Genomic DNA, 16,643 nt, shown 5'->3' with positions numbered 1-16,643 from the left:
CCAACCCCCCTGCCATGAGCAGGGACATCTTCAACTAGATCAGATTGCTCAGAATCCCGGCCAACCTGACCTTGAATGTTTCCAGGGATGGGGCATCTACCAGCTCTCTGGGCAACCTGTTTCACCACCCTCATAACAAAAAATTTCTTCCTTATATCTAGTCAGAATCAACCCTCTTTTAGTTTAAAACCATTACCACTTGTTCTATCGCTACAGACCCTACTAAAAAGTCTGTCCCCGTCTTTCCTATAGGCCCCCTTTAAGTACTGAAAGGCTGCTATAAGGTCTCCCCAGAGCCTTCTCTTCTCCAGGCTGAACAACCCCAACTCTCTCAGCCTTTCCTCACAGGAGAGGTGTTCCAGCCCTCTGATCATTTTTGTGGCCCTCCTCTGGACCCGCTCCAACAGGTCCATTCTCCCCACTGTATCTGCAGTACATTATGACCACAAGGACATGATAGCCAGAGCAGAAACTGAACCCAGTTTCCCACCTTTCAGGTTAGCACTGCAGTCCCCAGCTGCCCTTCTCCTATGCCATTTGGTATCAGTTGATGGAAGAAGCCCTTGCTCCTCACCTGGGTTATTTGGGCAGGCTCAGGGTCACAGAACCACCTGCCTCTGTGTGTCTGGGCCCCATCAAGTGCTGTGCCTGGCAGAATGAGCAGCACAGATGGAACTGGCTTGCAGGGGAGTGTGGCAGAGGGGGACAAAGTGCCTTCGAGCAGGGTGTTCTGCAGGGCTCCGGAGCCGTCCTCCCTGCCTGTGCCCTCAGCTCCTTGCACGGCAAGTTCCTCGGGAGCTCACAAGCCAGGTACTGACTCAGTGTGTCTGGGATTTTTGCCTGAGAAAGGAGCTGAGGTGTTGGCCCCAGTCATTAGTAAGTTATCGGAGAAGTTTAGCTGCAGTGACATCATCTCCTTCTTATGTTACTACAAGGAACTTAGATCCTATTATGGGATAGGAGGTAACTCAATCGAGCCTTTCAAGATAAACTCAGACAGGAAGAGAGACATGATTGCCTGAAGGCACCAATTAGACATTTCTGGTGAGATCAGCTCTGTTCAGCCGACACACATGCACGCTGGGGCCAGGGAAGACAGCAAGCACCTCGGTCCCTGAGAAAGGGGTGGTCTCAGGGAGGAGTGGGCAACCAGCTCTTCCTCCCACTGCTGCCGGGTCAGTCCTCACTGCTTCAAGGGTCGCAGCTCTCTCTCCAAACTGTCCTTTCTTTATGTCCTATATTCTGCTGTTGACAGATAATCAAGATGCAGAGGAGCTCCCCTGTTTGGAGAGAGAACAGCCTAGCCCAGTACCACCCAATGCTGCCTATGATCTTTGGTGGCAAGTTTTCTCCAACTTTATCAAGGGAAATAATAGCCCAATATATTGCAAAAAATGCTGGGAGGATGGACTGGAGTTTGAGGTCCCAGTGTCCTGTTGTGACTGGGCTGTGGGCAGTGGAGGAACATCACAGAGTCTATACTGCAGACCAGTTACTGCACATAGTTTGTATAAGGCATCCAGACAGCCTGCTGTTTGGCTCTGCTCTGTGCAAGGAAGGAAGAACAGCAGCAAATGTCAGGATATTTCCTGACAGCATGGTGTTGTGCATTTTTATTGGTTTCCAGACTGCAGCTCCCCCTGTAAATGTTCCACAGCCAGAAGGAACCAGAAAGATATGGGCAAAGTTGCTTCTGCCGGTCATAGCCTGAGATTTGCACCACATCTGTTAGGGAACAGAGGGACTGTTTCTGGTTATCCACTGCTGCACACTTCTGCCAGTCATGTTACAAACAGCAGGATGCATGTGCTTACAGATGTCTAGGAAATGCACTTGTACATCCTCTGAAACGCTCTGGAAGCAGTTCTTGGAACAAGACAGTTCTTAGAAACTGCTGGGTCTGTGGCATAGGAAACCGAAGACCTCAGATTATAGCTTGACCTGTCAGAATTAATACAAAATTTATGATGTGCTCACTGCACTGACAACTGCACATAGCACCACCACCACCTGGACCTCCTGAATGGCTGTACTGATTGCATTGGCTTATCTTCTGCACACTGGGAAGGAGGAATCTCCCACTCTTGACCTTTCGTCATTAGAAAAGGCCTTCCCTACCTGCTTGGTTCCTTCTAGGAATGTTTTTGATCCTAGCATCATCTCTGGACTGTTTCTGTCAAGAAGGCAGGCAATTCCTCCTCAAGCCTTTATCAAATACAGACAATGCTTAAAGCAATGAAGTGGCTTTTCAAAGGCACGCTGGGCTCTTAACCCTGCATCCACACAAAGGCTACCTGACACTGTCCTGCCCACAGAAAGGCTTCCCTTTCCCATGCCACACAGGTTCCTTTGACTCCCCAGAGCTGCCACTGGTTACAGCAGCAGCAAAGACACCAGCTGGTGGGGCTCAGACACACTTGCACTTGATGCTCACCTGCTCCTCTCACCATGGCTCAGCACAGATGTGAACGGCTGCTCAGGGAACAAAGGTGGCATAGGCAATGCCTCAGACCAAAAGCCAAGGGACTTTTGATGTTCTTCCCAGGCAGCTCCCTCTCTCCCCATCCCTGTAGTCCCAAAACCAGAAAATTGAGTAAAATCTAAGGTGATTCCAGGCACTTTTAGGACTTTTGGCTAAGCGTCATGTTGAAGTCATATAAACACCCCATAACTATCAGCAGTAGATGCAGGTCTAAAGCCAGAAGCCAAGACTTTCAAGCAGCTGGTGATTTTCATATGCCGTTGTTCTTGAATGCCCCACTTAAAATCAGCTCCTTTTGCCTGCAACAGACAGGACGATGCTCTACAGTGCCTTGCTTGAGCCTATGAAGTCACTTCGAAATCTTGTCCATGCAGACATCTGGAGATCACTGTGTGTCTCATCTGCTCTCCAGACCTACAGCACTGCACGACAGGAGGCATGAGATGAAGTCCCACTTCTAAGCTATCCAGCAGCTCCGTGAAAGAGGCATCTTCCTCTGTAAGCAACAAATGGGTTAATGCTTGCAAGGAAAACCAACTGAGTGATTTGGTGAAATAAAGATTAAAACATCTCCATGGAAGGTGAGGAGCCAGCCCCAGCCTGCGCTGTCCCATTTACCCACTAATCGGCCCAATTATCTTAGGTATAAATCATAACACAAAACACTTACGGAGCCAGAGTCACACACTGAAGAAAGGAGAGAACTGTTGGGTTGGTTTTTGTTTAGTATAATTGGTATAATTACTAACAACTCTGTGCCAAGAACTTCAGCTTTTCTCCTTCCAGAAGAGAGTGGAGAGCTGTCTGAAAGCCATAGCAATTAGCAATCCCCACATGCACAGCTTTTATTAGAAAGAATGCACCTCTATTCCAGAAAGAGCCAGCAGCTCCCTGAGGAGCAATTAAAAAACCCGAAGACCTTCTGGTACCAGGAACGCAGCCATCACTTAGTCCACATTCCCTATTCCCTTGTCAGTGCTGCGAAGGCACATAAGGAATCCTGCCCATCATGCTGCGCGTGAAATGCCTTCACCTGGACACTTCCATGTCCTAATTCTAACTTCACTATCTCCAGGTAGGTGCATCTTGCTGTGCTGTGGCCCAAGCAGGCTGCTGTTTCTAAGCTTGCTCAGGCCCTTGTCCAGCTCCTTGCAACCAGCAGAAAGTCTCCCTTTCACTCCACCGAGGAATCTGGCTGGGGTCCAATTTTCACACTCTGGAGCAGATTAAGGCTGCAATTACATGGCTGGAGCTCACCAACACTCCCCAACCACGGCACTCTCTAGATAGTGTCTCTTGGACAGTGGCCACACTCATCACAACATGCCACATTGCCACCAGGCAGCCCCTGCGGAGGTGAGGAGACAGAAGACTTAGGGTTCATTTGAGTCTTGCAGAGGTGACCTCTCATTGACGGCAGGGTGTGGAGACATGGAGCAGAGCCTGGCTGGAGCTGCAGCATGTCCAAAGCCATCCAGGAGTGTTAACAAACTCCTTAGATGAATCTCAATTATTGCCCCTGTACTAACCATAGGCTTCCACAAAGACAGGGACGTGTCCGAGTACCTCAAAAAAATCCACCGAGGACCCATGCTACCTCACTGGCACTTCTCTCATACCTATGGACCATGGATGTAAAAAAAAATGCCTTTCCTGAGCATATGCTAAATAGCCATGGAGCAAATCCATCAACATTAATGGTTTCCCCAAGACCTGGGGCACCGTCACACTGAAGCCAAACTCCCTTGTGGCTCACGTCTGTGGCGTCGCCCAGGAGTTCATGACCCAAGCGGGACATAAACCTAGACAGTCATGGGGCCACCGTGCTGCCTTGCCACGAACCATCCCTGTCTTGGACAGCTTGGCCTGGTGTACCAACCCTTGGCTCTGTTTTAGTGTCTCCATTTCTGAAAGCTTAATTTGGTTTTGAAAAATGATAACTATTCTCAATGGATATTTTCACTGTCTGTTCTTTAATTAATTAAACTTGAAACAGAGCATTCATTTTAAAACAATTTTCAGTAAACATATAGGGATTTGGATGAAAGAATGTCTCTGAGAAAAGTAAGCAGTACTTTTTTTTTTTTTTGGAAAACAGATTATGATGCCAAAAACTAACAGAATTCTTATGCTGAAGAAGGAATGGAAAAATTAAGCAAAGATTAACATTTCCCACACAAGTTTTAGTTTTGGTCAAAAAGTTCTTGTTTGTCCCAAAAAGTTTTGATGAACACTTTCAAATAGAGTCTTTAATCTTTCCCTGAGCTGCTGCAGGGTTTGCTTTTCTCCTTTTTATTCTTTGGATTTGTCTTCTTGGGAAGATGAATGGTGCTATGCTCTGATTTGTTTGTAGTCTTGGTGACAGGAGGTAAATTGAGGCAGAACTTGCAACATGCCCACCTTCTTCAAGAGGAAAGTATACACTGTCTTGTGTCATTCCTCTGAGCAAAGATGCAAATCCTGTGGCAACTGAGCTGAGCTTTGGGTGCGATGTGCTTTTGTCATCCACAGAGGAATCAGTAGAGCTGGCTGAAAAACTCTCAGCTGAACAGCCTTGCACCAGAAAATGCCACTTTGCAGCAATGCAAGTGTATTGCAATTTGGAAAAATACATTAATGTGGCAAAATGAGAGTAATGAAATAGTTATTTAATCCACCTTGGGGTATCATTTCAGTTTGAGGTGATGCTGTATCAAGACTTGTACACTGCATTTAAAGGACAGTTGTCCAAGGGAGATCTCAGGAGGTTTGACTGCACTTCTCGACCAGGTACAAATCTCCAGCTTTGTCCATCCAGGTCAGACCAGCCAGTGCAGGAAACGTTTCTCTCTGTGGCATAGGAAAAGGCCTGTTTCCCAGGCTCATCTGAGAATTTCACCCAGGAAACACCACCCCTACCCCACTCCAGAGACCACAGCTCGCACATGGGGTCTTCCCTGCTCCATGTACATGATGGGGTATTTGGTCTCCTCCTGCAGGCTAGAAGTTTATTGCAGGGTGCTGGGAAGTGGTTTGTGAACTAGGAAATGTCTGTGCTCTTTGGACAACGGTCTGGTGCCAGGGAGGAACAGTGTCTGGGGGTCTGCTCCAGTGTACAACTTTCATCAAAAATATTACCTTATGTAGTAAAAAATACTAATTTCTCTACCACATTCCTTTATGGAGGATCGTTGATTTAAGGCTGGGCCACGACAGTCCTGTTAACTTCCTTCTCTCGTACTTTGATAAGAGACAAAGTGCTTTCTCTTTGCAATTTAAATTCAGAGATCTTTCCTTTAGATAGCTTGGAAAAATAAAATAAGCTCTGCTGGCCATGGATGGAAATCAGAATTTTCTTTCTCCTTGGTATAATTCGTTCCTGGTATTCCATCCAAATTTGAAGTGTTTTCCTCTTATATTTTGATTTTAGAAACTACAGATAACACATTGTATCCTTCTTACCACTGTTGAAGTAAGAGATCTTTAAAAAGGAGAGATGATTCCCAAACCTAGTTTTTAAACTTTTTTTTCTTAATAAGTTTAATATTTTTTGGCTTCTTATTCTATTTTGGAACAAAAACAAGTCTTAAAAATTAAAGTTTCTCACCAAATTAAACCTCAAATTTAACCGCCTTAAGGTTTCCATGATAAAAAAAAAAAAAACAATTGGCAAATCAAGGAGAAAGAAAGGCCTGAACATGTGTGATACAAAGAGTGCAGGCTTAATTCCTGGGCCATGACATATGGTCTGACTCGTTCACGGTGCTTTTGCAGGTAGCTCTGGCTGTTCAGATCAAATGCAGGACCCCAAGCAGGGCTGCCACATATTTCACATTTCCAGACAAATCCTTTTCTTCTGGAATGGGGCTTTGGCCACACAATTTGGCTGTCCTGCCCATCCCACAGCAGTGGGTCTGAGAGGGCTGTGCGGTACCCCAAATAGGGCTGTGCCTCTGCAGATCGGCTCAGGCAGATCCACAGCAAGCCCAGCCCCAGGGGATGCAGCTTTGATGCTCATTTTTAAGGGGGGGTGCCTGCAAGCCACAGCTGGCCAGTGTCCACCTGGTGGGTCTGTGTGAAAGGACTTAGCCCAGACGCTTTGTTTAAGATGCTGCCCTCAGCTGGCAGCACTAAATGGCCATCAAGAAGGGATCATCCTTGGCAGCGGTCAAACATCTCCAAGCACAGGCAGGAGCCTTGCACCGAGACCTCCTTATGCTAATCACTATTTACAGCCTAATCCAATCTCCCTGGCCATCAATCCATCCCTCCTCGGCATCAAAACTCTCTTTGAATAACACTGTGGGCACATAAAGCAATGCTAGATCCGTCTCTCACTTATCCCCACCCTGTTTCTTTCCCACCCAGACGCCTGGATGCAAACCTTATCTCTGTGGTGCCCGAGAAGAGCTTTGAGGGGCTGGTCTCCTTGCGTCACCTGTGGCTGGATGATAATGCCCTGACGGAGATCCCTGTCCAAGCTCTGAACCACCTGCCAGCGCTGCAAGCCATGACCCTGGCCCTCAACCAAATCTGGCACATTCCCGATTACGCCTTCCAGAACCTCAGCAGTCTCGTGGTGCTGTAAGCCTTCTCCACTTGTTACTCCCTCACAGCCACAGCGTCCTCTGGCTGGGACAAGGTGCTGACCGTGCCTGGCAAATGGGGTCCTCCTCCATGGGAAAGACCTGGTGGTCTCTCCCCAGGAGCAGCTTTTTGCTGCAGGGGCGGCAGGCAGCAAAGGTTTTGTTCAGGTTTTGTTATGAGGTTTTGTTCATGAGAGTCAAGGAATCCCCACCATTTGATATGAAATGCTAAAATTGCCTCTTTCAATTTTTTCCGTATTTTCCCCACTTCGAAGAGCCAAAAAGCTCCCCAATATCATTCAAAAATGCTTTGCATTTTAAAAAAAAATCAGTATCTGGAAAGAAGAAGCAGATTTTTTTCCTTGAAGATTCAAGCAACAAAAAGCTTCTCATTTCTATATCCCCCTCCAATCCCTGTGTTAAAACTACAGGAATTTCTATCAACGTGAAAAAAAAAAATTGCAACAACCTGCAGTCAGGTCAAAAAACATTTTCTTTCCCCCTGGAAAACATGCCAAGAAAGCTTTTAGACCAAACATGATTTTGAACAAAAGGTCTAACCTCAACACCTTGTCCAAGCCTGTGCGTGCTTATTTGCATGACTGTGTTATATATGCAAGATCAACTATTCTTTGCAGTGATCACAACGTCATGGTGCCTGTTGTTGTCCCGTTTGTATTATAAACATTTTACTGACAGTGTTCAGAGCAATGTAGAGAACGGTGCTGCTCTCAGAGGGTACCTGGTCCAGAAGGGAAACATTCACTCCATGGGCAGTGAGACACATTAAAACACTCTGCAGCCTGTAATCAGAAAGCAAACCAATGTCTTTGGCAGTTACATCAGGAGGTGCATACTTTCAGTGAACAGAGGCTTGTATATTATCTAGCTTTTCAAATGAAGTTTACATGTGCAAATTAGCTAGTAATTACTTTTTTGGTGTTAATTAGCAAGTTCAGGTGTGATTGCCAATTACTTTAGAGTTCCTGTATCTACATGAAATGCTACCTTTTCATTTGGTAATATGTATTGATACCAGGATATTAAGTAACTTCAGCATGTGGTGCCTTAGTGAAAGTTTAGCAATTATTTTGCTTTCAAAATTTAAAGTGTTTACTGAAGCCATTTAGCATAGAAAGTGCTTGGACAAAGCACAGTCCAGAGTTTTACTAAGCATCAACTTCAGCTGTTTAGACAAAGTATAAAGGCTTATTTAGGAGAAAGGCTAAAAGCAACTTGAGAAATGTCAAATAAGTAGTTTTCACCCACAAAAGTGCTCATTCTACAAGGCATCCCATGACCATCAAAATGCAACCACTTCATTCAGCTTTAATAGCTAGCACAGAGGGTGAGCTGACATTTGGGTTTTTATTTCAGTCTCAAAAGCATGCTGCTTTCATTCTGGTTTATCCCATACTTTGGGTGAGAAGCAACTCCTTAATTAAACAGGCAAGCTCAAGAAATAAAAGTCATTGACCATTAGGTCACAAGGGAGAGAATAATGTCCCACCACAGACAATTGGAAGGGAACACATGTGTGATCCTGCCAGGCACTGTGGGACACGATGCTAAATTTTTGTGGGATCGCAAGTGTTTGGCAGAACTGGTCCCATAAATCTCTCCCATGCTTCCACGCATACCCTTGTCAGCGCACAGCCAGTGGAAAGTCACCCAGTGTTCTTCCTGCGCCCCTACCAGGGATGTTTCCCTGCTTCGGACTCACCCACCAAACAGAGAAGCACACGATCCCAAAAGCCAGCCAAGCTAGGCAGTAAAGTTTGCGAGGAAACTTTCCCTACCAGGATGCAGATGATATATATGTGCATTCCTCTGGAAGTGTCTGAATTTGCACATAGATTGAGAAGAGCTGGCTGCTACCATAAACACCAGGAAACTTCTAGCCTGAGAGGTATTAAAATGAGCACCTGGGGGAGGAGAGCCAAGGGCAGATGTGGAGGAGCACAGGGGAATCTCTCATATACAGCCTGATTAATACCCATGGACACGGCTGACCACGGCTGAGGGCATGACCTTCCCAGGTGCAGAGATGTGCTTTTCCTCCTCCACACACCTTGGGCCTTTGGGAGAGATGTGGGTGATCATCCAGCACTGACACAAAGCACCAAAATCAGAATATACAAGCCTCAATCTGGAACAAGTTAAGGGGTTCAGTCTTTGCTAATAAATTACACCTCTGTTGAGGAATTCCCTGATCTTATTCCCCTCTATTGCTGCTACAGGTTTCTAACTAGGGCTGCAGGGTGTTCAGTAAGCAGAGCCTCATGTAAATCACTCATCATGAAATCTATGAGTCTCGGTAATTGGCACCATCCTTTCCCCAGCTTTGATAACAAGGGCTTCATGTGCTGTGATGTTGGCACTGTGCTGCTGATGGCAGAAGGGAGATGGCTTGTTTGATCAGGGTGGCTCATGGGACTAGGATACTGAAGATCTTACCCCCAAGTCTGATCTATTCAGGACAGAATGTGTCTTAGCATCTACAAGCAGAAATAGTCCTGAGTATTTTTCAGCTAATGATTTGTGTGAAGCAAAGGGTTTTTTACAAAAAGCATCTTCTTTCTTGAGCATAAAAGATTTTTCATTTAGAAGAGAGCATCTGAAACCCCCATGCTGCTCTCCTGACAGGCTGATAAAGTGCATGACAGCAGTTCTCATTAGTGTCCCTCATCTTCTCTGTCGGCTGAATTCAGCAGAAAGTCAACTCCTAAACCAGGAATCACAGCACCTCTTTCAGTCTCGGTCCCCAGAAGGGTCCACTAGCCCTGCAGTAAAATCTCACATGGACAAATTTGGGAATCTTAGCCAGGAATTCCCCCAAAGCCACAGACATGTCCTTGCTGCCACATCTCTGAAAAGGATGCTCCACTCCTCTTACCTGGCCCTGACCCTTGTCTGCCTGCACACAAGTCTTTTGAAAACAAGGACTCTGGGAAAGTTGTTTTCATGCCACTAGCAGTCAGTTTTGCTTAACACCCCCTAATTCTTGCACTCTGTCTCTACCTCGTCTGTGCCCTCTCTGTATTTGTTACTGTCTGTCATACCCTTCCCTCATCGTGGCTCTTCCAGTCCCCATCCAGTTAGCTGTTTTGCAATCAGAAGTTAGGCTACATATCACACTTGTTTGTTCCTCTGCATCTTTGAGGTGGAGAGACCAGAACCACACACTGTAGCAAAGACAAAAATGAACAATGAGTTTATACAATGGCATAATGCTGTTCTGTAGCCCATTTTCTTTTTTCTAGTCATTCCTATCATTTGATTTGCTTTTTTGACAGCTACTAAAAACCAAGAGCTCCTTCCTGTAGATATTTAAGAGCCTGTTACTCCATATGCTCATATAAGACTGGTTTTCCCCCCTTTACATCACTTTACATTCATGCAACCTGAATTTCAGCTGATGTTTTATTGCTGAGGACAAGCCATTCACCTGCAAGTGCTTCCCTCCTAGGTCATCCAGCAAGACCTTCCAACTGAATGTGTTGAGATCTGCAGACAGTAAATGAAGGATATTTAGCAGACTTTCTCTTTCTTACAGTTTTTTATCATGTAAGGACATGATGCAGCTCTCTCTCTCTACCAGCCTGGTTTAGTGACTAGAGGAGAAAATTAGTTTCCAAGACTCCTGGGTTCCCATTCCCATTTTGGTCCTTGTTCTGGTGTTACTCTGGCCAAAATTTTCAAAAGGGACCACTGATTTTCAGTTTCCTCCCTGCCTGGGAGCAAATGTCAAACATCTCATCCCTGCTTTCAGGGGAGGTGAGCACCAGTAGTTTCAGCTGACACCTGTGGGACTCAGAGCTCTCCAGCACAACAAACCCCAGTCTATTAGACCAGTGTCAGGATGAACCTGTGCATCTCTACCTTCACCTGTACAAGGGAGTTAAGAAGTCCCTTTCTGAGAAGTTCTTGGGAACCTCGGTGTTGGTGGGGAGTGCCAGGCATGTGCAATTCATTATTACTAAGAACAATATCGCCTGGAACATCTGGGTCCCATTCATGCGCCTTTTAATTTGAAAAAGTGCCTTTTCTCTCTGAGGACCAAGCATGCTGCCTTGGCAAAAGTGAGCTTCCCTCTCCAGCACTTGAGGAAGAAGCGAATAGTACTCCAATGCACCCCTGACAATGTCACTTCTGATCGAGCTTTATTCTTCACCAGACAAGTCTCATGCTGGTCCTTCACTGCTGGAAATAATCCATGGGAATTTGCACCATTTATGATTTAGATTTCTCTACTTATCCATGGCCAAATTGAGGAAAAGGACAATTTTGCCACAATAGAGCTGGAAATGCATCGTGGCAATGGCTGGTCCAGTGGGAGAATCCATATCATGTCAGATTTGAACTTGGTTCAAATCATCTAATGCAAATAACTGATGGAAAATGTTTGCATTTGTCCTTTTTGAGAAGAAAAAATGAAGTCATTAGAAATGAAAGCAATGGAGAATCCACCACTTCTCTTTGTAGTTTGTTCCAGTGGTTAATCATCCTCAGTGTTAACAAAAAAAAAAAGCTCATATTTCCCATTTGAATTTTCTTTGGCTTTGACTTCAGACATTTGTTCTTATTATTCTTTTCTCCACTAAATTACAGAACCATTTTAGTACCCATTTTCTAACCAGGAAGAATCCTATATGTTATGCTGCACTCATCCCCTTGATCTTATTTTTAATAAGCTAAACAGATTGAGTTCTCTAAGTCTCCATCCTAGTTTTTTCCAGCCCTTGGATCATTCTTATTGCTCTTCTCTGCACCCATTCCAAATTATCAACACCTAGTTAACAGTGTGGGTACCAGAAATACATTTAGACTTCCAGAGCTGTTTTCACCAGGGCACGATGCAGATGTAATATAATTCCCTTTTCCTTACAGCCTACTCTCTTGTTCATGCAGACAAGGACCTTTATTGAACCAGTATTTAGCACACTAGCTCAACCTGCTTTCCCTTGTGTGTAAGACAAATTGACAGAGGTGCCCTGTCCCCTTGGAGGTGGCATTTCCAGAGTTGGAGCTCGCAGTGCTAATGCCTGTGTTGGACTGTCTCTCACTTCAGTACGAGACTGTTCTCCAGGATCTTTTAATCCACTGGAAAACTATATGGAAAAGGGAGTGAAATGAAAATGAAACAAATTCTACTAGGAGTGCTGCAGGGATTTGGAAAAAACTCATTTATTCACAATTTGTGATAAGAAATTGTTGGAAAGGATAGAAAAATCTTCCTTCTAGAAACTACTGTGCACTTTTTTTGTGGGCACAAATGAATCTTGTAGGGTTGTTTTTTTTCTGGTGTGCTTCTAAAGTCTCATCACCTGAGACACCAACCAAGATGAAGCATCTCTCCCAAGCCTGTCTGGGGGATTATGGCCATTTGACATTCTGCAGCAACTGTAATTTATGCTGCCTTTCAGCAAGGCATGGCATGGGTTCACCTGACACAGCAGAGGAGCTAGCCTGGCTCATGACATGTGGTAGCACTCGTGCTGCTGCAGGAGCACATGGGGCAAAATGTCTCCCATCCTGCCAGAAGTCAGTCATGACAATTGCTTTTGCAAAAAGACCACTGTTTTCTAATGGAGGTGCATAACTGAGTAACAGTCTACATGCCAGCCCACAAAAAGCAATGGCTGTCCTGCTCCTTCCTGGGCAAAGCTACTCTCATGTATGGTTGCCCAAAACCAGCCTCACTCCATGGTACTGCCCTGCAAAGGGAGGTACACAGATCTCAAAGCTCGTTGATCTTACTGAGGACAGTGGTGGATAGTAGCTCCAATAGGAATAGCAAGGGCTTAAAGACTTCTCATGTTTTTGCATCACAAGAGGGTTGTTTATAGTCCAGAACCAAGTATCTCAAGCTGCTATCAAACCAGCTGTAATTTACAGGGCAGAATATAACGTCATGTGGGCTGAGCTCAAATTGACAAACACTGGAGATGTTGCAATTCCACTTGTTAAAATTTGTTTACCAGGGGAGAAAAAAAGGCAGGATGGAAGAAAGGAACGTCTTTTCAAGTGTTTACCTTACCAGCTCTCTTGTTTCTATTATTGCCATGTGGGTGGGTAACAACTCTAGAGTTCAGCTTGGACAGCAATTTTTTTTATAACTCTCTCTTTTGGTTGCTCATAATTTTCTCACCAACAAAGAACTTCCTTCTGATGATTTTCATTACTCTGCCTCCAAACAAAGCACTTTAGAGCCAAATATAAACACAGCAGGTGATTGCTTTTCTATTCTCTCTCCTTGCTTGACTTGAGCGATAGTAGTCAGCTGCTCAGCATGTCCGAGCTTAGACAAGGTGTCCTGTTGTACCACTCGGACAAAGCTCCAAGGAGCTCACATCTTCCCCAGCATTCAGCATTTCCTTTCTCCCCACACTGTCCCCTTGCAGCAGACAGAGGTATGGGGCAAGGGGTTCCTGTGATACCTCTTGCTGTGACTCCAGATCCAAACCCTTGATTTGCCAAATGCAGTATCCAGTGCTCAAAGGGACCCAAAACTGTTGGCACCATCTTGCACTGGAAGTGCCAAGTGAAGTAAGGGCAACATGATCTGAAGCCATCCCATAACATTTGATAGAGGAAACCACCTGGACTGGAACTTCTTTTCTTGTGACAAGGAGAAATTTCTCCTGTTAGATTCTGATTTTGATCTCAGCTTCTTTTCTCCTCTAAGAGTCAAAGTCAAACAAAGTTTTCTTGCAGGCACTTCCTTTTCTTTTTTCCCATTTGCTCAAAGGAGCAAACATATTTTATCACACATCTTTCCCCTCCCTTCCCCTTCCTCTGAAATGTTTGCATGTTCTCATCCCAATGACAAACATCCGTCTTGGGCTGGTTTCTGTTTTGCAAGCCCCTACCAAACTGCCCTAGAGCCTGGCTGTTCCTCCACTCCCAGCTCCCTCCTGTTTTACCCTAGAATATTTGGCAGTGGGAGCTGCCTGTGCTCAGCCAAACAGCACACACTTGAATCCAGGTGGAGTGAGAGATTTTTCAAGCCAAGACAGATTTAGATCAAGCAACAAATAACGAAAAAGTCATTGATCCACCTGCCAGTGTGGAGTCTCCCCCAGGCTCTTGGAAGGAGGCAGCAGTGTTAGACAAAGGTTGGTGCGTCCCTGAGCATGGGCAAGGGAGAAAAGGACCCCAAAGGCAAGTGGTGTGGCAGCAGATTAACCACATGGCACTCTGTGTTAAAGGAGAACCTGAATGGTAAAATGAATTGATGGGGAAACCTACCCTGACAGAGACCAAAGAGGGTATCAGGCCCCGGAGGACCTTACCTCTTTAGTGGGCATTTCTCCACACAGACCATCCCCGTGCAAGCATGGACATCACTAATGTGCTTAAGCGCAGGCTGGTAGAAGTGCAGGCTGGGCAGCAGTGGGTTGTCTTCTCCTGGTTTTTGGCAGACTTTCTGCAAGCTGCTCCAAGGTCTCCCTCTATGGACTTCAAGGTGCCCTTGAGTGGTATTTCAGAGGGAGATGCACAATGAGCCATGTGGCTCCCACCAGCTGTAAAGGAAGCCCAGTGGCTAAAACACTCAGATGTGCACACACACACACAGTCTCTGACAATCAGAGAGGAGGAATCCAGGAATGAAGGTCTTGGGTTTGCCAAAAAAATGAGACATGGGAGTAAGAGGCCCATGGAAACAGAGAACCCAGTAGATGGGACTCCAGGGGAACTCATCACCTATGGAGCTTCCAAGGCAAAAATGCCTCAGGTGGCTTTGCAAGCTGGGGGTCCCCAACACATGGCTCTCCAGCACTAGCATTAAGGCTAGGAGATCCTGAGCCCTTAAGCACTAGATGTTTGTGGCGTGTAGCACCTGGATAAAGGGGCACGGGGAAAAATATTGCTGCCTTAGTGTACAGAATGTGTATCAGCCTGTCGCATAGCCCCTGCACTTCAGCCAGGCACTCTGAAGCATTAAACTGAAGACAACTTTCATTGCAATCAAACTGGAGCTAATCCAGGAACTGGCAGCATTTTCTTTCTTTTGCAAGTGAAGATAATAAACTGTGACTAACAGGATGATTTTCAACTCAAAGCCTTCTTGCTGCTACTAAGGCTCTGAGCCCAAATATGATTGTGTCCTTAGATAGCACCCGGTGCCCATGAACGACTGCTGAAGCCACATGGCACTTTGTAGGGTTGGGCCCAATGTAAGGTGAGATCTAGAGAGTTTCTTGAAGCTTCTTGCTTAAGCATGTTCAGCCAAAGTCACCCACCAGCTGTGAAAGTGGAGGTCTCAGGGAAACTCCTACGTCAGCCTGGATTTCCTGGGAGAAATGGGAGCTCTGTAGCTGCTCTGCAAGCACTATTGCACCTAGCATGTGTCTCATGGGGCAAGAGAGGGGACCTTATAACACCCTTAGTCATCCCAGCCCAGGCTGTGCTCAGCTTGCAGGATGTCCTTGGGCCATGGCTCAGATTGGCAGGAAAAAGTCAGCTTGCATCTCCACTGAACATCTCTTTTGTCCACAGGCACTTGCACAACAACCGGATCCAAAGCCTGGGAGCCAACGGCTTTGATGGGCTGCACAGCTTGGAAACCCTGTGAGTCACCTGTTTTCTTCTCTGTGCTAAAGAGCTCACGTGTTCATCCCCTCCAGCACAGCCCACAGGAAAGGGCAGGTGTTCTCTGGGTCAGCCCCACTGCACATTCACTCGTCACCACGCTCTGAGGGCAGCAGCAGGGCTGGCTCCAGGCACCAGCCCAGCAAGCAGATGCCCAGGGCACAACGCTGCCTGGTGTGGTGGCAGACTGGGCTTTCTCCCTGCACTTGTGTGCAGCACCTGCACGTGTGGCTGTGCTGCTGCTGCAGAGGGGACTGCGCATGTGGCTAGAGCAACTGGGAGGGGGCTCTGATGCCCTGGACACAAGTCTAGTCCTGGTGCAATCCAGAGAGCTTGCATGCATGCCCTGCTCAGGGAGTGTCCCCACTTCCTCACCACATGCACATGGTCCCAAAGCCTCCTAAACACCTGACTCCACCAAAATGAGGGGCTGGCTTGAGTTCAAGGCTGGTAAAATCCCTGGGGATCTGTGGAATATCTCTCTTCAAGATGGTCCCATGTCACCTGGCATCACCCATAGCCAGCTGACTTCATCTTGTACCATGTTCTTGGCACAGCTGGGTAGGCAATCTGTCAGGAGACCACAGGGGAAGATGGGAAGCAGGAATGAACTCTCCTCCAGGACACATCTTCATTAGCAGCAGACAGGTCACCCTGAGCTCAGAGAGACTTAAATCTGATGGCCTTGCCTTGCACACACCGCACCTTTGACAGCAGTATGAATTGCTTGGGTCTCATGTGCCATGCGTTGGCCTAGGAGGAAACATAAACAAGCAAGCAAATAAATCAAGGCTCTGAAAGACTGGAAGAGGTGCGTGTTGCCTTCAACTGTGCAGAAACATGTCCCTTCATGCAGGCCTTGGGGTTAGAGTCAGGTCCTGAATCCTTGCCAGGGAGAAATAAGGGGTCTGGGTCATGGCAAAAAGAGGTGACACTTCCCAGCATTCAAGTGCCATTCAAGGAGACAGGGCCCCTCTGTGCCAAGCACGGTGCCAGCAGCA

General features: G+C 46.3%; 1 protein-coding gene across 1 annotated transcript in view; it reads left to right on the top strand.

The window, feature by feature from the left end:
* Positions 1–16,643, top strand: part of LGR6 (leucine rich repeat containing G protein-coupled receptor 6) — a 149,791-nt gene that overhangs the window by 93,856 nt on the left and 39,292 nt on the right. Inside the window, exons 5-6 of the mRNA XM_072844634.1 lie at positions 6,830–7,045; positions 15,550–15,621. Of these exons, the coding sequence (XP_072700735.1) occupies positions 6,830–7,045; positions 15,550–15,621 (288 nt within the window). The remainder of the gene's footprint in view (positions 1–6,829; positions 7,046–15,549; positions 15,622–16,643) is intronic.

This window comes from Ciconia boyciana, chromosome 23, assembly GCF_034638445.1.
Source record: "Ciconia boyciana chromosome 23, ASM3463844v1, whole genome shotgun sequence".
Lineage (NCBI taxonomy): Eukaryota > Metazoa > Chordata > Aves > Ciconiiformes > Ciconiidae > Ciconia > Ciconia boyciana.
The sequence above is the reverse complement of the archived record's forward strand: the minus strand, read 5'-3'. Positions and strand labels throughout refer to the sequence as shown.